Source organism: Pteronotus mesoamericanus, unplaced genomic scaffold (genome assembly GCF_021234165.1).
Source record: "Pteronotus mesoamericanus isolate MK-2021 breed Mesoamerican mustached bat unplaced genomic scaffold, CSHL_Meso_final contig_116, whole genome shotgun sequence".
Lineage (NCBI taxonomy): Eukaryota > Metazoa > Chordata > Mammalia > Chiroptera > Mormoopidae > Pteronotus > Pteronotus mesoamericanus.
This window is the reverse complement of record NW_026555027.1, coordinates 23,007,655-23,022,888: the sequence shown is the minus strand read 5'-3', so window position 1 is coordinate 23,022,888 and position 15,234 is coordinate 23,007,655. Positions and strand designations below refer to the sequence as shown.

General features: G+C 40.6%; 1 protein-coding gene across 2 annotated transcripts in view; it reads right to left on the bottom strand.

The window, feature by feature from the left end:
- KCNAB1 (potassium voltage-gated channel subfamily A regulatory beta subunit 1) overlaps positions 1–15,234 on the bottom strand; it is a 311,123-nt gene that overhangs the window by 17,653 nt on the left and 278,236 nt on the right. For both annotated transcript variants that reach the window (XM_054579914.1, XM_054579924.1), the window contains exons 9-11: positions 4,150–4,235; positions 2,859–2,979; positions 1,679–1,773 (exon numbers count right to left, since the gene is read on the bottom strand). In XM_054579914.1, the coding sequence (XP_054435889.1) occupies positions 1,679–1,773; positions 2,859–2,979; positions 4,150–4,235 (302 nt within the window). The remainder of the gene's footprint in view (positions 1–1,678; positions 1,774–2,858; positions 2,980–4,149; positions 4,236–15,234) is intronic.

Here is a 15,234-nt window from a genome sequence, read left to right as displayed (position 1 = left end):
CAAATACAGGGGAGCTACTTCTCTAAAACACTGGAAGATAAACTGAGAGCTGGGTGACCTGGGTTCTCATAACAACTTTCTCTTATTATGAGTTTATGCTCTTGAATTGGTATCCAACCTCTTTGTGCTCAGTTTCTACATCTGGAAGAAGTCTTGGAAGGATAGTCTGAGAACAAATACCCGACATATATATGGGAGTACTCTGAGCTTTTCAGAAAGTCTTTGAAAGAATGTAAGACCACATGCTTAGCTACGACTGACTAAAATTCATCTGTATCAATTTATCTTTATGAGGGTAAAAGGAGATGAATAAAAACGCTTAGCCCAGTATTTGGCACATAGGTGCTCAATAAAATTGCAATTTTCAGTGCTTCCCTTCCTTCTTCACTCTTTTCTTGCCTTTTATACCTTCTTCCCTAAAATGCTTTTTAGCTTTTCTTTGCTGACTTATTCAGACTTGGTTCAGAACAATCTTCAATTTCCAGAAGCAAGACCTTATTTAATATTCTAGTATAATTACATTTGTGATGATGCAAAACTGGAAATACGACAATGTCACCATGCTTATATTGTATCCTTTTAGAGAACAAACAAGCTAGTAAGTCAACTGTCAATAGGCAGAAAGGAAAGTGACAGACCTTGAGAAGGTTCTGATTAGGGAAGCACATGGTGGTCCATCCCGGCCACACTGATTAAAGAGCTGGTGGTTTGGGACTAACTCGAGCTGACCTCCTACTGACTTTGTGCTGATGCAGGCAAGAGGCTTTCAGGCTTCTGCTTCCTCTTAGGGGCCATTGGGCCTGTCTGAATTTGGAAAATGCCTACGTTCTTTCTCCTGATGTTACAGAGTAATTCATGATTCTAATATTACACATTCTCATAAGTTTTTAAAAACAGACATGTTGTTATTAATAAGGAGAGATGTTTGGAGTACTCTCCAATAAATTAATCATCAAGTTGTTCTGAATAGAGGTAATTTTATGTCAATGATCTTGAATATCTTTATGCTTCAGAAAAGAATTTAAGTGACAAGACTTCGCAGGCAGCGTTGATCTCGGAACGCCAGCGTTGAGCCCCAGTGACAAAGGCTTGGCTATGTTTTTGCTTTCTGAATCCTCCGTCCTGACCCTCCACCCCTACGCGGTAAAAAAATGTCAGCCAGCCTCAAACCTTACTCAGTTACAACCTGTTTGTCCTATATAGATTAAATTTCTATGGCTTACATTTTGTTTTGTCAAGAAAAGTAAAATTAGATCCTCATATAGAAAAGGAGTTTTTACATTTCATTAGTTTCAAAGGAGGAATAAAATGCCTTCTTTTAAAACATAAGAATAAACAACAGTGGAGGCATTTGAGCTCGAGGAGTCCAACCAGGTCATTGGGCATTTCCCCAGTCCCCGGAGGAGAGAGCTCTCTGTGCCGGCAGATTACGAAGGGCTGACTGATGCTTGGCCGGGAGCAGAGACCTTTGGCGGGCTCGGGGCTCGGGGCTGGGGGCTCGGGGGGCCCTGCCCCAGGGACATCGCCCAGCCAAGTCCGATCTGTGTGTGAGCCGTGAGCCGTGAGCCGTGAGCCGGAAGCCACAGGCTGCCGCACAGCGGTTCTAATCCATCTTTTCTCTCCCTCTCTGCATCCGTCTCCTGTCCCCAGACTCTTTTCTAGAAGTGGAAGGAAATACCTTCAGGGAGGCCCTGGAGCTTTCAGGCACCCCGTTTCCGTATTTTCCTGAGATGATTCCACAGGCAAGTGGGGACCAGGTCATCGCTCCAACTCCTGCAGAAGGAAAACAAAAAGTTGATTGTTGCGCATTGGGATCAAACGTGTGGGGGTGTTTAAGTAGGACTTGGCTGGTTATGAGAAAAAGCTGGACAGATAAAAAGAGTTTCTACCAGCATACATCTTTCTTATTAAAACTAAGACATTTACAAACGGTGCTTTTATAAACCAATTAAACAGGCACAGTCAGTTATAGGGAGTGGGCTTTATAAACAAGCCTGATAATGTGGGTTATTCATGTCCAAACTTCACATTTCTTTTTACTCTCAGACACAAATACTTTTACTTGCACAGAAATTCAGCACTTGGCGTGTCCACTCAGTGTCTAAATAGTGCCTGGTACATACCAGGCACACAATGCCTAGTGCACAGTAAACATAATAAATGTTAACAACAGTAACAGTTGCTATTGTTGAAATTTTTTTAAATGCTTTTCCCCCTTATCCAACATTTTCCTGCTCATGTAAACCTCTTTCTTAGGAGGAAATTTATCTCTGGAAACAGTTGTTTTTTTTTTTTTTTTTAAATAAATAAATAAATAAATAAGCCTGAAAATGTGGCTGATTCATGTTTTTCTGAGCTCCAATATTCTTGTATATATGTTGTGTATATGTTTTCTCTCCACTCTTTGAAATCATTATGTCTTCCTACACAAACATGTAGTGCCTGGCTCGTGAGTTGTTCTTGAATTCCTCTAGTCTGGCTCAGTTCCAAGCACAGAGTGGAGACATAGATGTGTATATCCACATTTTTTTGAAAAGCCAGTTGTAATCCACTCAAAGATGCATGCTTTGGCTATAGCAAGCACCCTATGAAAAATGAGTTTGTTTATGGTTTCTTCCCTTCATTCTGTATACAGTTTTTGAACAGCTGCTGAGTACAGCTTACACACCAGTCACAACTTACTGCAGCTGCCCTGTTTGCATATGTGCACACTTGATTCTTCTACAGCCTCTGGAATGCTCAGCCCTTACATCCCTGTGTCAATGAGGGGCATGTAGGAAAGCATTTCAGTAACTCTTTTTTTCAGATCACTGGGCCTTCTGTTGTTAAAAAATAATCAGTAAATTTGTGAAAATTACCTATTTTGTGGTAGAGCTCTGGTAGCTGAACCTCTACTTTCTCTCTCTGGAAAAGATGGTACTCAGCTTGCTCACACACTGGAGGGATCATATTGAACTGTCGTGCTACAGAATAGGCTTCCTAGGGAGAAATAAGATTGCAACTGGATTTATACTGATGAGAAATAAGACTGCCCTGTGATTCATATGCATGAGAAATTTTCATTTTAGTAAAATCAATACAAACCAAGAAACATGTACGATGCCAAATAATAAACAAAGTTATGACCATTGGTTTCAATAAGAGCAACACCAAATGTAAGAAACCCTTATTATTCTTCAGGAGGGTTTGAACTGAGTCAAGCCCAGGGCAAATTGGTCCAAGTGTAGATTAGGGACTATGATAAAGAAAGTGCAGTTTGACTATTTTTAGATTTCTAAAGAAATGAAACAGACTGATACCTACAGATGATGTGTAATTAGTGTGTGATAAACAGTACAGCTCTGAAAATAGAGTTTTTAAAGAAAACTAGACTATTGTGTTCATATATCTCATTAGCTAAGAAATTTAATTTGCTCCTTTGCCACTGAAAACTGCTAAAAACATGATTCCTGCTAAAGACCTGCACCCTCCCTGTTGTCCTCCAAGCTGATGAGATCCAGCCTCCATATCCATCTCTGTAATGATGGAATTGATCAAAGAATTCTAGTGCCACGGTGACTGGGAGGAAAGATTGCAAGAGGTCTTGTGATTTACACATGGTGTCTGAGGAACAGCGCAGGCACACCTCAGAGATGCTGTGGCTTCAGTCCCAGACCACTGCAATGAAGTGAACCTCACAAGGTGACTTGCACACATTTTTGGCTTCCCAGTACATATTAAAGTTATGTTCATACTCTTCTTAGTCTATTAAGTGTGCAATCACATTATGTCTAAAACAAAACAAAACAATGTAACAATGTACATACTTTAGTTAAAAAAATACTTTACTGCTTAAAAATGCTAACCGTCACTGGAGCCTTCACAAGAGGTAATCATTTGTCTGGTGTATGGTAACATTGAAGATCACTGATCACAGAGCACCATAACAAATACAATACTAATGAAAAAGTTTGAAATACTCTGAGACTTACTAAACTGACCCAAAGTGAGCAAGTGACATTGGAAAACTGGCACCAATAGACTTGCTTGATGCAGGGTTGCCGCAAAACTTTAATTGGTAAAAAACATCGTATCTGCGAAGTGCAATAAAGGGCAACAATCCCTGTAATAAGATGTCCAATAGCCATTTAACGATGGAAATGCAGTTACCATGATCTCCATGGCACTCCACCGCGAGGTCCCCCAGTACATGGCCATGCCTTGGTTTATCACATGTGTCATGGCTCGAACAATTTCTGTGGAAAGAAAAACAGAGATCTTACGTTATGTGGTCTTTTCAAAGTTATGTGGTCTTTTTTTTTTCTTTTCCCTTGCCTAAGGCTTAGAAGTTTAATCCAAGTATTTGTTTGATTAATATAATTGCTTTGACATTGGTGACAACATAATAGTCTACCATGAAATATTGATGGTGTGGAGGCTGATGGTACTTTTGGGTAAATTGACTTTCCATTTCCATTTGCAGCAGCAGCACTAAATGATATTAAAAACATAATGAGCACTTAAAGTTCTTCCTTTATTTTTATTGCTTCATGGTTCCTGGCCTGATAAAGGAACTCATGATTAACCTCCTTAAGAACCTGGGTACTTTGCTCACTAAAGTGAGAAGTAAGAGACAGCATTTGTTTTGACTTTGTAGAATGTTAAGGTCACCGAGAATAGAAGGCCTGCCTTTGTGTGTTGGATTTGCAGAGCTGGGCCTCACACAGGGTGGCAATATAATAGCGATGACTCAGCAACAATGAATTTAGCAGAAAGATAAACACATTAAATGCAGAACAAACAGCTGAAGCCACAGTGGCTCCCAGCCCGCAATGGCACTCCTTGTCCTTGACCACTTTGAACCAAATTTTATTCTAAGACAACCATGTGGTAAGTTTCACCGGGGCCTGTTCAGAGCCCCACCCAGTTTGCTCATCAGTCTCTTTTGGCTTGACATCACGTTTCCTAAAGAGGACAATGAATCCCTAGAGAGGGAGAGCCCAGCTCATCCTTTGGCACCAACCAGCTGTGACGCAGAACCAGAGAGCATGGAGAGCCTCAAGTTCAGCTGAGTGAGAAGTCACAGTCATGGTTGCATTTCTTCCACAAAGCAGGTCAGCCAAACACTGAGGATGCTAGGTCAGTTGACATTTTCAAGGGTTGCAGACCTTAGCTTCTCTGTGTCTGCCTAATACGTGTGGGTTAAACGTCCTTCAGAAGACTCAAATCCTGGTTTCGAAGTCAAGTTGTGGTAGATGTATTCTTATGTTATTTATCACAAACAAGCACGATCTAAATTGATAGGGGACAGGGTTTGGAATATGACAGCAAGGTTAGGGTCTTAGCTTCCTTGCTTGGTTTATGGAAACCATTTTAAATTGCCCTTGGTTTCTTTCTGGGGAAGATGGGAATGTTTTTATTCACCATTGTCTACCCAACAGTGGTAGAATTTAGTTTATAAGCAAACTAAAATAACTCAGCAAGAGAAGCTAGGAAGTTTATTCTCCCTTTATAAAGCAAATTAGATACACAAAATTATATGACACATTTTTCTTATGCAAACAGGCGATAACCATTTCTGAGAGTTGAAAGCCCCAGAGGTGTTCTCTCCCTTTGGACATCTCCATGGTTGCCCTGCTCCTTCTCCTTTCCCCTCCTGTTCCATTCAGAGCTGAGGAATTCATTCAATTAACAGTATTTATCAATTGTCTGCTGTGCTGGATGCGGGGGATATTGTGGTGAATCAAACATATTGGTGAACACTGTTGAGGTTCACACAAGATGCTCCCCTGTCTCTAAGTCTGTAATCAGGTGAGATGAGCACAGAACACATGGGATGGGGGTCAGGGGCAAAAGAAGGAAGATGGAGGAAGGCAGAATTGGGTGGGAAGGCCATTTCTGCAAGATGGGGGACCCAGAGGTGTGTAGGACGCATCACAGGAAGGCATGGGAGCTCCTGTTTGATGAATTCTATTCTCAATAAATGATTAGTCATGTGAAAATGAGGTGGGTGTGAAAAGTAAGGAAAAGAAGAGGATAAATAGTTCTGAGTGTGGAAGACTCCATGCTTGACACTCCAATCCCCAGGTACTTGAGTTGCTGGTAATTTCTTTCTCCCTGATCTGTTTGGCCTCTGACCCTGCAGAGAGGAGCTTGGTGGAATATTGAAAGGAGAACTCCAGGAGTCCCTTTTCCTTTGTCAGAAGCAAAATAGTTTTCTTTGTGAACCATCTATAATGGAAATGGCATTGCAAGATTTGTAGTTGATTAATCACAGTATTACAATTTGAAAAAGAGCCAAAGGACAACAAAAATTGTAAACTGGGCCACATGAACAAAGCCAGGTCTCTCTTTTCTTCTTATTTTGCCTTAATTGGACAAAGACACTTCTCACAAGTTCTGAGGAAAAAGATGTCTTTAGAACCAAATTGATGGATAATAGCACAAATTACCCCTGTAATTGTCCCTAGGAATTATTTAAAAATAGGATGTATAGAAAGAGGAAAGGACAAGAGCTCTTATTTTCATTTTTCTTTTATTTGTAGTAAAAGCTTTAATCTAGGAGTTCTTATCCTAGAGGAGGCTGCAGGGAGACATTACGGGAGATCTGAGAGGCCGCACTTGGAGATTCATGTTGCCAGAAAAGTAAAATTTAATTTAATATGCATTATTTTTTTTTTAAATGTCAGAAAAATCCCCCAAGTGTTTAGCTAACAGGAAATTGCCATACTGATGGCTGAGATGGGGTTTTAGGTGATTCTGCTATTTAAGAACACTAGAGGGCAGCATTGTTGAGAAAAAGTCTAAAATTCTGTTGTTTTTTTACTTGTGTGTCATGGAAATGCATTTAATAAGCATAGTCACAGCATCGATTCTGAGTCCAGAGAAGACAATAGGAAGATGACTTAGTGCATTGCATTCACCTGTTCCTGGGAAAGAATACACAGGCAAACATTAAACCTGGCAACCCAGGACTGAATGTGACCGCTCTGCTTTTCCAGGAAGTCCTAGCACTAGTGGTTCTCAGCCCTGACTGCATGTTCAAATCTGGGCTCCATCTATTATAATAAAAATCTCTGGGGGTGAGGCCTGGCATCAATCCTTTAAACACTCACCCCTGGTGACTCCAGGGTGCAGGCAGGGTTGAGAACCACTGTGCTCTTCTACACCAGCGCTCCCCAGCGGGGTGGCCGCGCCTCTGGGGACTTGTTAGAGATGCAAATCCTAGGGCCTCACCCCAGACCTACTGAATTACAACATCTGGGGGCCATGGGACCAACAGCCTGTTTTAACCAGCCCTCCAAGCAATTTCGGTGCAGAAAAAAGTTTGAGACCCACTGCTTCATACCATTCCCAAGTAAGCCGTTTCAGTGGGTATAAACTTCCTCTCACTGTTCCTTTCTGCTCTTTCATCTAATCTGAATGCTTCATGCTCTAATTAAACTTTTAATTCAGTTATTTGCTTTAGGAGATGTGTGAACAGGTAGTCACCACGGCATGCACGCACTCTTGCACGTGCGTGTGCACGCACACATGCACTTTGGTGTGAATCAGGATCACCTGAGCAGAGCGGACGACCCCCCACAGAGCTGCAGGTCCCAGCCCACTTGAATGAGCCTGGGCCTTTGTGTTCTTTTCATTAGCTCTCAAATCTCAAAGTTTGAGAAACACTGTCTAAACTATAAAAACAAAAACAAAGACAAACAAACAGAAAAAACAACAACTGTGTTAAATTTTCCCGGTGCACTCCTTTCCAGGTTGAAATAATCATTGCTCTTCTTTAGTCTGCAGGCCTTGGGCAGCTCTCTCTCCTATTCCCTGAATCCTAGCACACAGCTGGCCATTGGTACATTTTGCAAGTCAGTTTTGCTTCTCTAAAGATTCCATTTCCCCATCATAAAGTGAGGATGATATTGATCCTGTGGAATCCTTTCAAAGTTTGACACGACATAATGTGTTTACACTAATTTGAGACTCTAAAAGAGTAACAAAAACTGAGAAACAAAGAAGCAGGATGTGGCTCTGGTTGTTTCTTCTGGTTGTTTTTTCTCAAATAGGCCCAGATTCTAACATCGTAGTTACAAAAAAAAAAAAGTTGACATTCTCCTTTTGGTAATGTAGGTCATCTATATTTTAAAATATGTATTTTAAACTAGAAGCCTTAATAAAACTTTAAGTGAAAACAATTTTGGGGGTAAACATTTTTAAAATTGTCCGTCATGCAAAAAACAAACAAAAAACCAAAACCAAAAACAAAAAAACCAAAATGGTTGCTCACATTAAACTTTTGTTTATGGGAAATATTCCTTAGAACTTCAAAAGCTGTAAGCAGATAGTTATACTGCATGAACCATAAGGACTGAAGATAAATATGCAGAAATTAGTGTTCTGATAAAATGTACTCAAGCTCACCTGGCCATAGAGACACAAAATAATAAAAACAAAAGCTACGTTAGACACATCCCACTGTCATTTCCTCTTACTCTAGAGGAGGAAATACAGGCTAGGAGTTCGTTTTTTTAAGGCATAATTAGAAGTTTGAATATTATTAATAATTATAACTATTTCAAATATAATTACAAAATGCCACGAGCGAATACACAAGATAATAATTGTACTACATAGTGGAGCTATGTGACTTTGTTCTGTATTTTCCAAGTTTCTGCAAATGTGTGTTATCATACTTTTATAATCTAAAAAAGAAAGAAGAAAGAAGGTTCCCTAATAAGCAAAGGCACCACTTTAAAGCACTAACATGTTAGAGGTTAATTCACAAATATTAGATTTAACGAAATGAAATTGCCATTTTTAGAGGTTAAAAATTGTTGACTATTGACAGTGTCATTCATGTGGGTCAGCCTCACCGCTGTCAGATCCTCCTTCCTCAGAGGAGAGCAGTACAGGGGTGGACGGGGCACTGGCAGAGGCGGGGGCTTGGTTTCACCGCAGGAGTTGCTGTGAACACTGCTTAAAAAAACAAACAGATCTAGGCCTGGGCACAATTTTTACTCCAAACCAGCTGTTCGTTCTTTATTTAGCTAAACCTGACTTATTTATTAACTTCAGAAGCTTGGGGTGGTGCTGGTTTCTAACTGTGCCTCTGTATGTCTTAAAGGGTTTTTCTTGATTCTTTATCAGTCCTTTATCTTCTTGCCTTTGGAGAATCCTTCCTCAGTGCTCAGCGGAGTGTCTGGAGATAGAAAACTCTTATCCTTTCTCACAGGAATGGAACTCACACCTGTAGAGGAAGCCACACCACGGCTAGCCTTAAAGGCTTGCTGACTGTCCCAGGGAAGCCTGGCTTCATTCACCTCGCAGAGCACACACCGGGATTTGGGAGACACTTACGTCCCATCATTGTCACTGGCTTGGACACATTGCTTAACCTCTCCGGATCTTAGATTCTTCAACACAAATGAGCAGACTGATATTAATTGAGCACATAAGAAATCTTTATGATAACTGTTTTGGTGGGTTATATTTTAACCCCCATTTTCCTGATGAAGAAGCTGAGGCTCAGAGAGATAGGCATCGGGGCAAGTTCTCGGGAGATAGACTCTAAGCCACTTCTAGATCTGAAGTTCTGGGATCGGTCATCTTGAAATGTACACTGTGGATGAAGGTGGGCTGGGGACAGAAAAATAACAGTGTTTAAGTAGTTGATCACGTAATGTATTTGTGAACGTGTGATGACTTGTGTGTGGTTATAGCCATCCCTTTGCATGTGATATGATGATGACTGTAGTTCTTGATGTGTTTGAGTGACAGGAAATGTGAGTTATCTTTTTTGCTTCCTGGAGGAAAGCCCTGAAATCTGATAACTCTTGGAAGAGAGCCTAAAGAAGGTTTGTATCTGCATCTGACCTGTTGAAGCTTAGAGAAAGAATCATCTTTACAAGATATTCTTTTATAAGGAATAGCTTTCTGGATTAGGGTGTCAGTCAAAATGATTCTGGATCAGAACAGCCCAGATCCAAGAGACTATAAAGGGACACATGTGGAACTTTTTGCCTCCCAGGACAATGTAGTGTCCTCACCCTGCAGCTACCCTGAGAGATCCGCCCCCTCCCCCACCACACACAAAAGGCACGTTGTCTTCTGCCTCTCTGCTCTGCCACATAATGAGGTTTTCCCCTGACCCTAGACAGTTTGACCCTTTGATATTGTCCAGGTGTGATTTCCAAATCTTATTCCGGAATGTGGACTAGATTATTGAAATGGGAAAGTTTTAGTCTCACTTTTACCCCAAGTCCAAAGTACCCCTAAGTGCCAAAGTGAGGCTCTAGGCCACCTACATAGGACTAGTGAAAAAGGTTTGGCCATCTTTAGTCCAACCCCCACCTTGAAAGAATAAATAGGTGAAGGATAAGGTTGAGAGATGATTTAATCAGACTTGTGTGCGTTTGTGGCATTTCTCTTCCTCCCCCTGTGAAGTTTCACTCCCCCTCCATCTTTCACCTGATCTCAAGCTGAAAGAAACTCCAACAAATCCCACTGGCAGAACCTGCAAATAAGAACAGCTCCCCCTTGTAAGAGCTTGAACCTGCTGTGATTTCTGAACACACACACAGGCTATGCTGGGGACTCTGTTCATTCCTTGTTCAGCTCTCCCTCTACAGAGGAGGAGGCTATGTGATGCTATATATTTTTAATATTTCTTCCTCCACCAGACAGGCATCTTTAATCCTAGCAAGAGAACAATCGTTTGTGACCCGTTTAGATAAGAATGGCCAAGCAACTTGCCTAAGGCAATGGCACTGTTTTCCTATCTTTCAATACTGCTCTATCTTCATTATTTCTTTATAATTTTATCACTACGCCCAGTCTTTCCAACAGCTCACTTAGACCAACTACTGCTGGCTAATCCTCCAAATAATTATGTTGAATATGGATCATAAAATCACACCTTGTCCTTCAACATAATGTAATCATGGTCCTCACTATTTCCTGCTAAATCCTGGTGATTTCAAAATACCAGTTTTTAACTCCTATGTTTGGTTAATACTAAATGGTAGTAATTAAATGACAGAGCATTTCTGTCCCAGTGAAAGGGAGGTAGCATTCAAGGTGAGTATTGAGTAGAGTGCTCTTCCTCCATATGCCAGATTCTATAAGATTTATGAACAGTAGAACGAATTCTAATTAATTTAGAGACATTCAAAATGGGAGTACGTAAAAACCCCATTATCTTAAATTTTGTCTGGAGCAAGGAAACAAACAAAGAAATGTAAATAAATAAACAAATCTAAGTGAACTGAAATCCCAGGGTTGTGCAAATTTCCTAGATACCTGACTTACATCTTTATCTGTGAAACTAGAAGTTGTATCATCAGTGGATTGCAAGAGTGTACGTTAGCATCCTGGGGTTTCCTTTGACAATGTTACTGGTCAATCCTTTAAAAATGATGTTTTAAGAGTTTGAACATGGGTCTTCTCCAGAAACTGAACCTCTCTCTGACATAAATGAAAAAGTTAATATTTGAAAAAGGATTTTCTTCTAAAATCTTTGAAGTTTTGCTCTTGGCAATCAAGCCCACAAATTTTATCATAGAATATGGTGTTTTTATTTGTTTGGGCTGCTTCAACAAAAATACCATAGACATATAACAAAGATACCATAGGTGACAAACAACAAACATTAATTTCTCATAGTCTGAAGATCAAGACCAAGATCAAGGCACAGGCAGATTCCCTTCTGTTGAGAGCCCACTTCCTAGTTCATAAACAGCTTCTCATTGTCTCACATGATGGCAGGGGAAGGGAGCTCTCTGGGGTCTTTTTTATAACTACATTAATGTCATTCATGAAGGCTCTGCCCTCATGACCTCGTCACTTACCGAAGGCCCCACCTCCTAATAGCAGCACATTGGGGATTAGGTTTCAACACAGAAATTTGGTGGAAACAAAAACATTTAATTTCTAACAATGACATAGAAAACTCTCAAAGCAGGTGTTACCAGTTGTTCTTTGCTATAGATGACATTCCCATGAACCACCGATTTTGAATAACCTCATTTTTCTTAGTGAATATACCAGGATGAATAATTTGCAAAATGTGTGCGGAAATAAATAAGGAAATTAACCTGCTGTGTGGATTAAGCTGAGTGAAACTTTTCTTATATAGATCAGAAACAATTATGATGAAAGATACTCTGGTATATTACAATAAAACCTACAGTAACACATAGAAAGATATGATAGAACTTATAAAGACCCCTCGTTTACAGGGTCCGGCACAAATAACACCCTTTTATATTACAACATCTTTTATTACAAAATCATTAGCATGTAATTGTGTAAAATAACAATATCACACTCAAGCACACCATATGACATTTTAGGTGAAATGTTCAAATTAAAACTATAAATTCTCGCACTCATATTATTACCCTATGAACCACACTCAAGCAGGCCTCATTTCTGCTGGACCCTGTATCTCAAAGATCCAAAGATGATATCTTTGAGAATTATTAGCTTTTTATTTTGTGATCCACTTGCTCTTTGGGCTGTAGTTTTTCTTAGAATTGAGTATGTCTCAAACTTCTTGGTGTATCTGTTGGGGTTTTTTTTTTTTAATGGAAAAAGTTATTGAAAACTCAAAAGTCCTTACATTTTAAGAGAGACATACTGGCTTTTGTCATTGAAAGTGCAGAGGTCATAATATACGCTCCAGCATTGGTTGTTCCGAGCCATTGAGTACCATCTTTTTCCTAACTCTGTGCTCTACTCTCCCCAGGCTGGATCCCACTGTGACATTAGGGTGGCTATCAGTAACTTCAATGGCCACCTGCTTCCTTGCCCATCCTTGTCCAAGGCTCTTTTGCCTCAACATTCCAAGACTCCTGACATTCACTCTGATTGGGGCGTTTTGGTCACATGAACCAATGACTCTGGCCAAGGGAAAAAAATGGGCTGATTGGCTTAACACAACCCAGAGCTCACCTTGGAACTGAGGTCCAGCAAGGGGAGAGGAAGCGGCTTTTCTCTGGGTCGGCTGGCAGTCTGCGGGGAACCTTGTCATGTACATGAATATCTGGGTACCTGAGAGGGACAGGTGTCTTCTGTGCGGACAGCCAACAATTTCCTCTGTGCTCAGACTGGGTCTGCTTGGGCACACTCATGACGGAGGGACAGAGAGAGAGCTAACTCTGTGGGTGCCTACTGTGTGCTGGGCTCTGTGCTGGGCATTTCATCAATATGATTGCCTTGAAGCTTTCTTGCAGCCCAATGAGGAGGTGTTACTACATCTTCATTTTGCATTTGAAGAAATGGAGGCTCAGAGAGATGATGTACTTGGTGAGGCCAGGTTTGCACTTCTTCCCTAAAACCATCCTTACCCACCAATGGAAACAAAATGAAACAACATATCCTTTTCCCTTTCCCTTCATCCCTATTTATATAGTCCATGCTCCCTCTTTTGATTTCACTATTTGAAGCATTTAGAGGGTTAAAATATCTCTATCAACTGAGGAAATAAGACTTTGGGTGTGTTAAAGGGAAATGAATTTATGCAAAACACTCATTAAGGAATATTTTTCCAAATGTTCACTGAGATACTAAAAAATAAATTTGAGCAAACTCTGCAAGTTCTACGTGGCTCTTAATATTTCTATATCGACTGTTAGTGGATCAATTATTTTTGTACTTGGGAGCATCTATCATTGCATTGCAGATATCTGACTCAAGCCTGGAATTTTTGATCTTTAAAGTTGCGTGAAGGTCACCCGATTGGTCAGACAGGCCAATGTGCAATCTTAACTGTGTAGCTTATTGTATTATCCAGTCTGCAGCTTTTTTTTTTTTTTTAATTTTTATTTATACAACTGTCTGTGTGTATTGGCTGCTTGGGACAGGATTTTAACTTTATTTTAAAAGGAATTCTATCTTGTGGATGAAAGATTAAAGCAGGCAGCTTGGCAGAGGATTGATAAGAAGAAAAAAAATATTTATCCTAATGAGATTTTCTACTGGCAAATCTAGTTTCATGCAGTAACAGGAAGCAATCTTTATTGCTTCTTTAAAAGTGTAGAGCTGGCCTTACTTCCTGGTCCTACCAGGGGAGACGTCTGGAAGGCGATGCTATCTTCATCTTAACTACATTAAAAGCTCTACCCTTTCAGTAGAGGCAGCTTCCTGGCAGCCCCAGGCCCATTTGGGCTCTTCAGAACTTATCTGTGTTTGTGAGTGCCTGGTAAGTAACCAAAAGGCAACTTTTAAACTCAACGAGGTGAATTGGATAGTTTCCTCAGCTTTTCAACAGTGAACTACCTGGTAAAGAGGAGATGCCGACTCTGCTAATATTTTAAAATGAGGCACCTGTGGCTCTGCATATTAAAATGTATGGCAGGCCCAGGAATGGCCCAATATTCACCACAAGAGCCATTGTAGATGAGGCGGGCCCATTCCCCTGCGTGCGCCCTGGGAGGCCTCATATTCTCTTCTTGCTTCTATTTCCCTGTACCACACGTTGTCTGCGTGTGTCTGGAATCCTTCATTTCTTTCTTTGGGGTTTTCTTTCCTATTGTCTAAGGATGTTCTCCATCCCCGACCCAAAGATATCTGTTTTCCCTTATTTTCTCCATTACGATCTTCTGCTAAGGGGAGATTTAGCAAGGCTTTTCATAGACGGTAGTACTTCTTAAATATCTCTACCACATGATCCACTAAAGCGCCACAAAAGAAAATGTTACTAGACAACCTTGATTTGGCATAAAAATTTATGCACATTTTGACTCTACACCATAATAAAGCAGTATTTTAAAACAATAATAATACTTTACAAATCTTTGAGTACAACTGACATGGAAGGGAAATGTCTCATGTTTACTCTGCAGCTTGTCCAGCTCCCCTCACCCTCCCGCAGCTGCCTTTTCCACACACAATATGTTTTTCTTCCCTGCGTTTCAGGAGAAACGCACATATGCTTGTGAGGCGAAGAGCAGACAGAGGGGCGAGGGACTGGAAAGTGCAATGAGCAGTCCCTCCCCGGGGCTGGTCTTTAAGTAGACACAGAACCCTAGTATGACCGAATCCTTTATGTCCTAAACTTCTGTTGATTTTCATGCCACATTTTATGAGGCTTCCTCATACATCCTAGGGTAGTCTGTTTTCTGGAGCAGCGATTTTCAACCTGTGTGCTGCAGGAGTTGTTAAAACATGCACTATCTGACTGGTTCGTCAGGGCACTGACCTCTTTTCCCTTAGATTGTCAAGTTAAAAAATGACAACAGCCAACACAATAGCCATCCAGTGTGG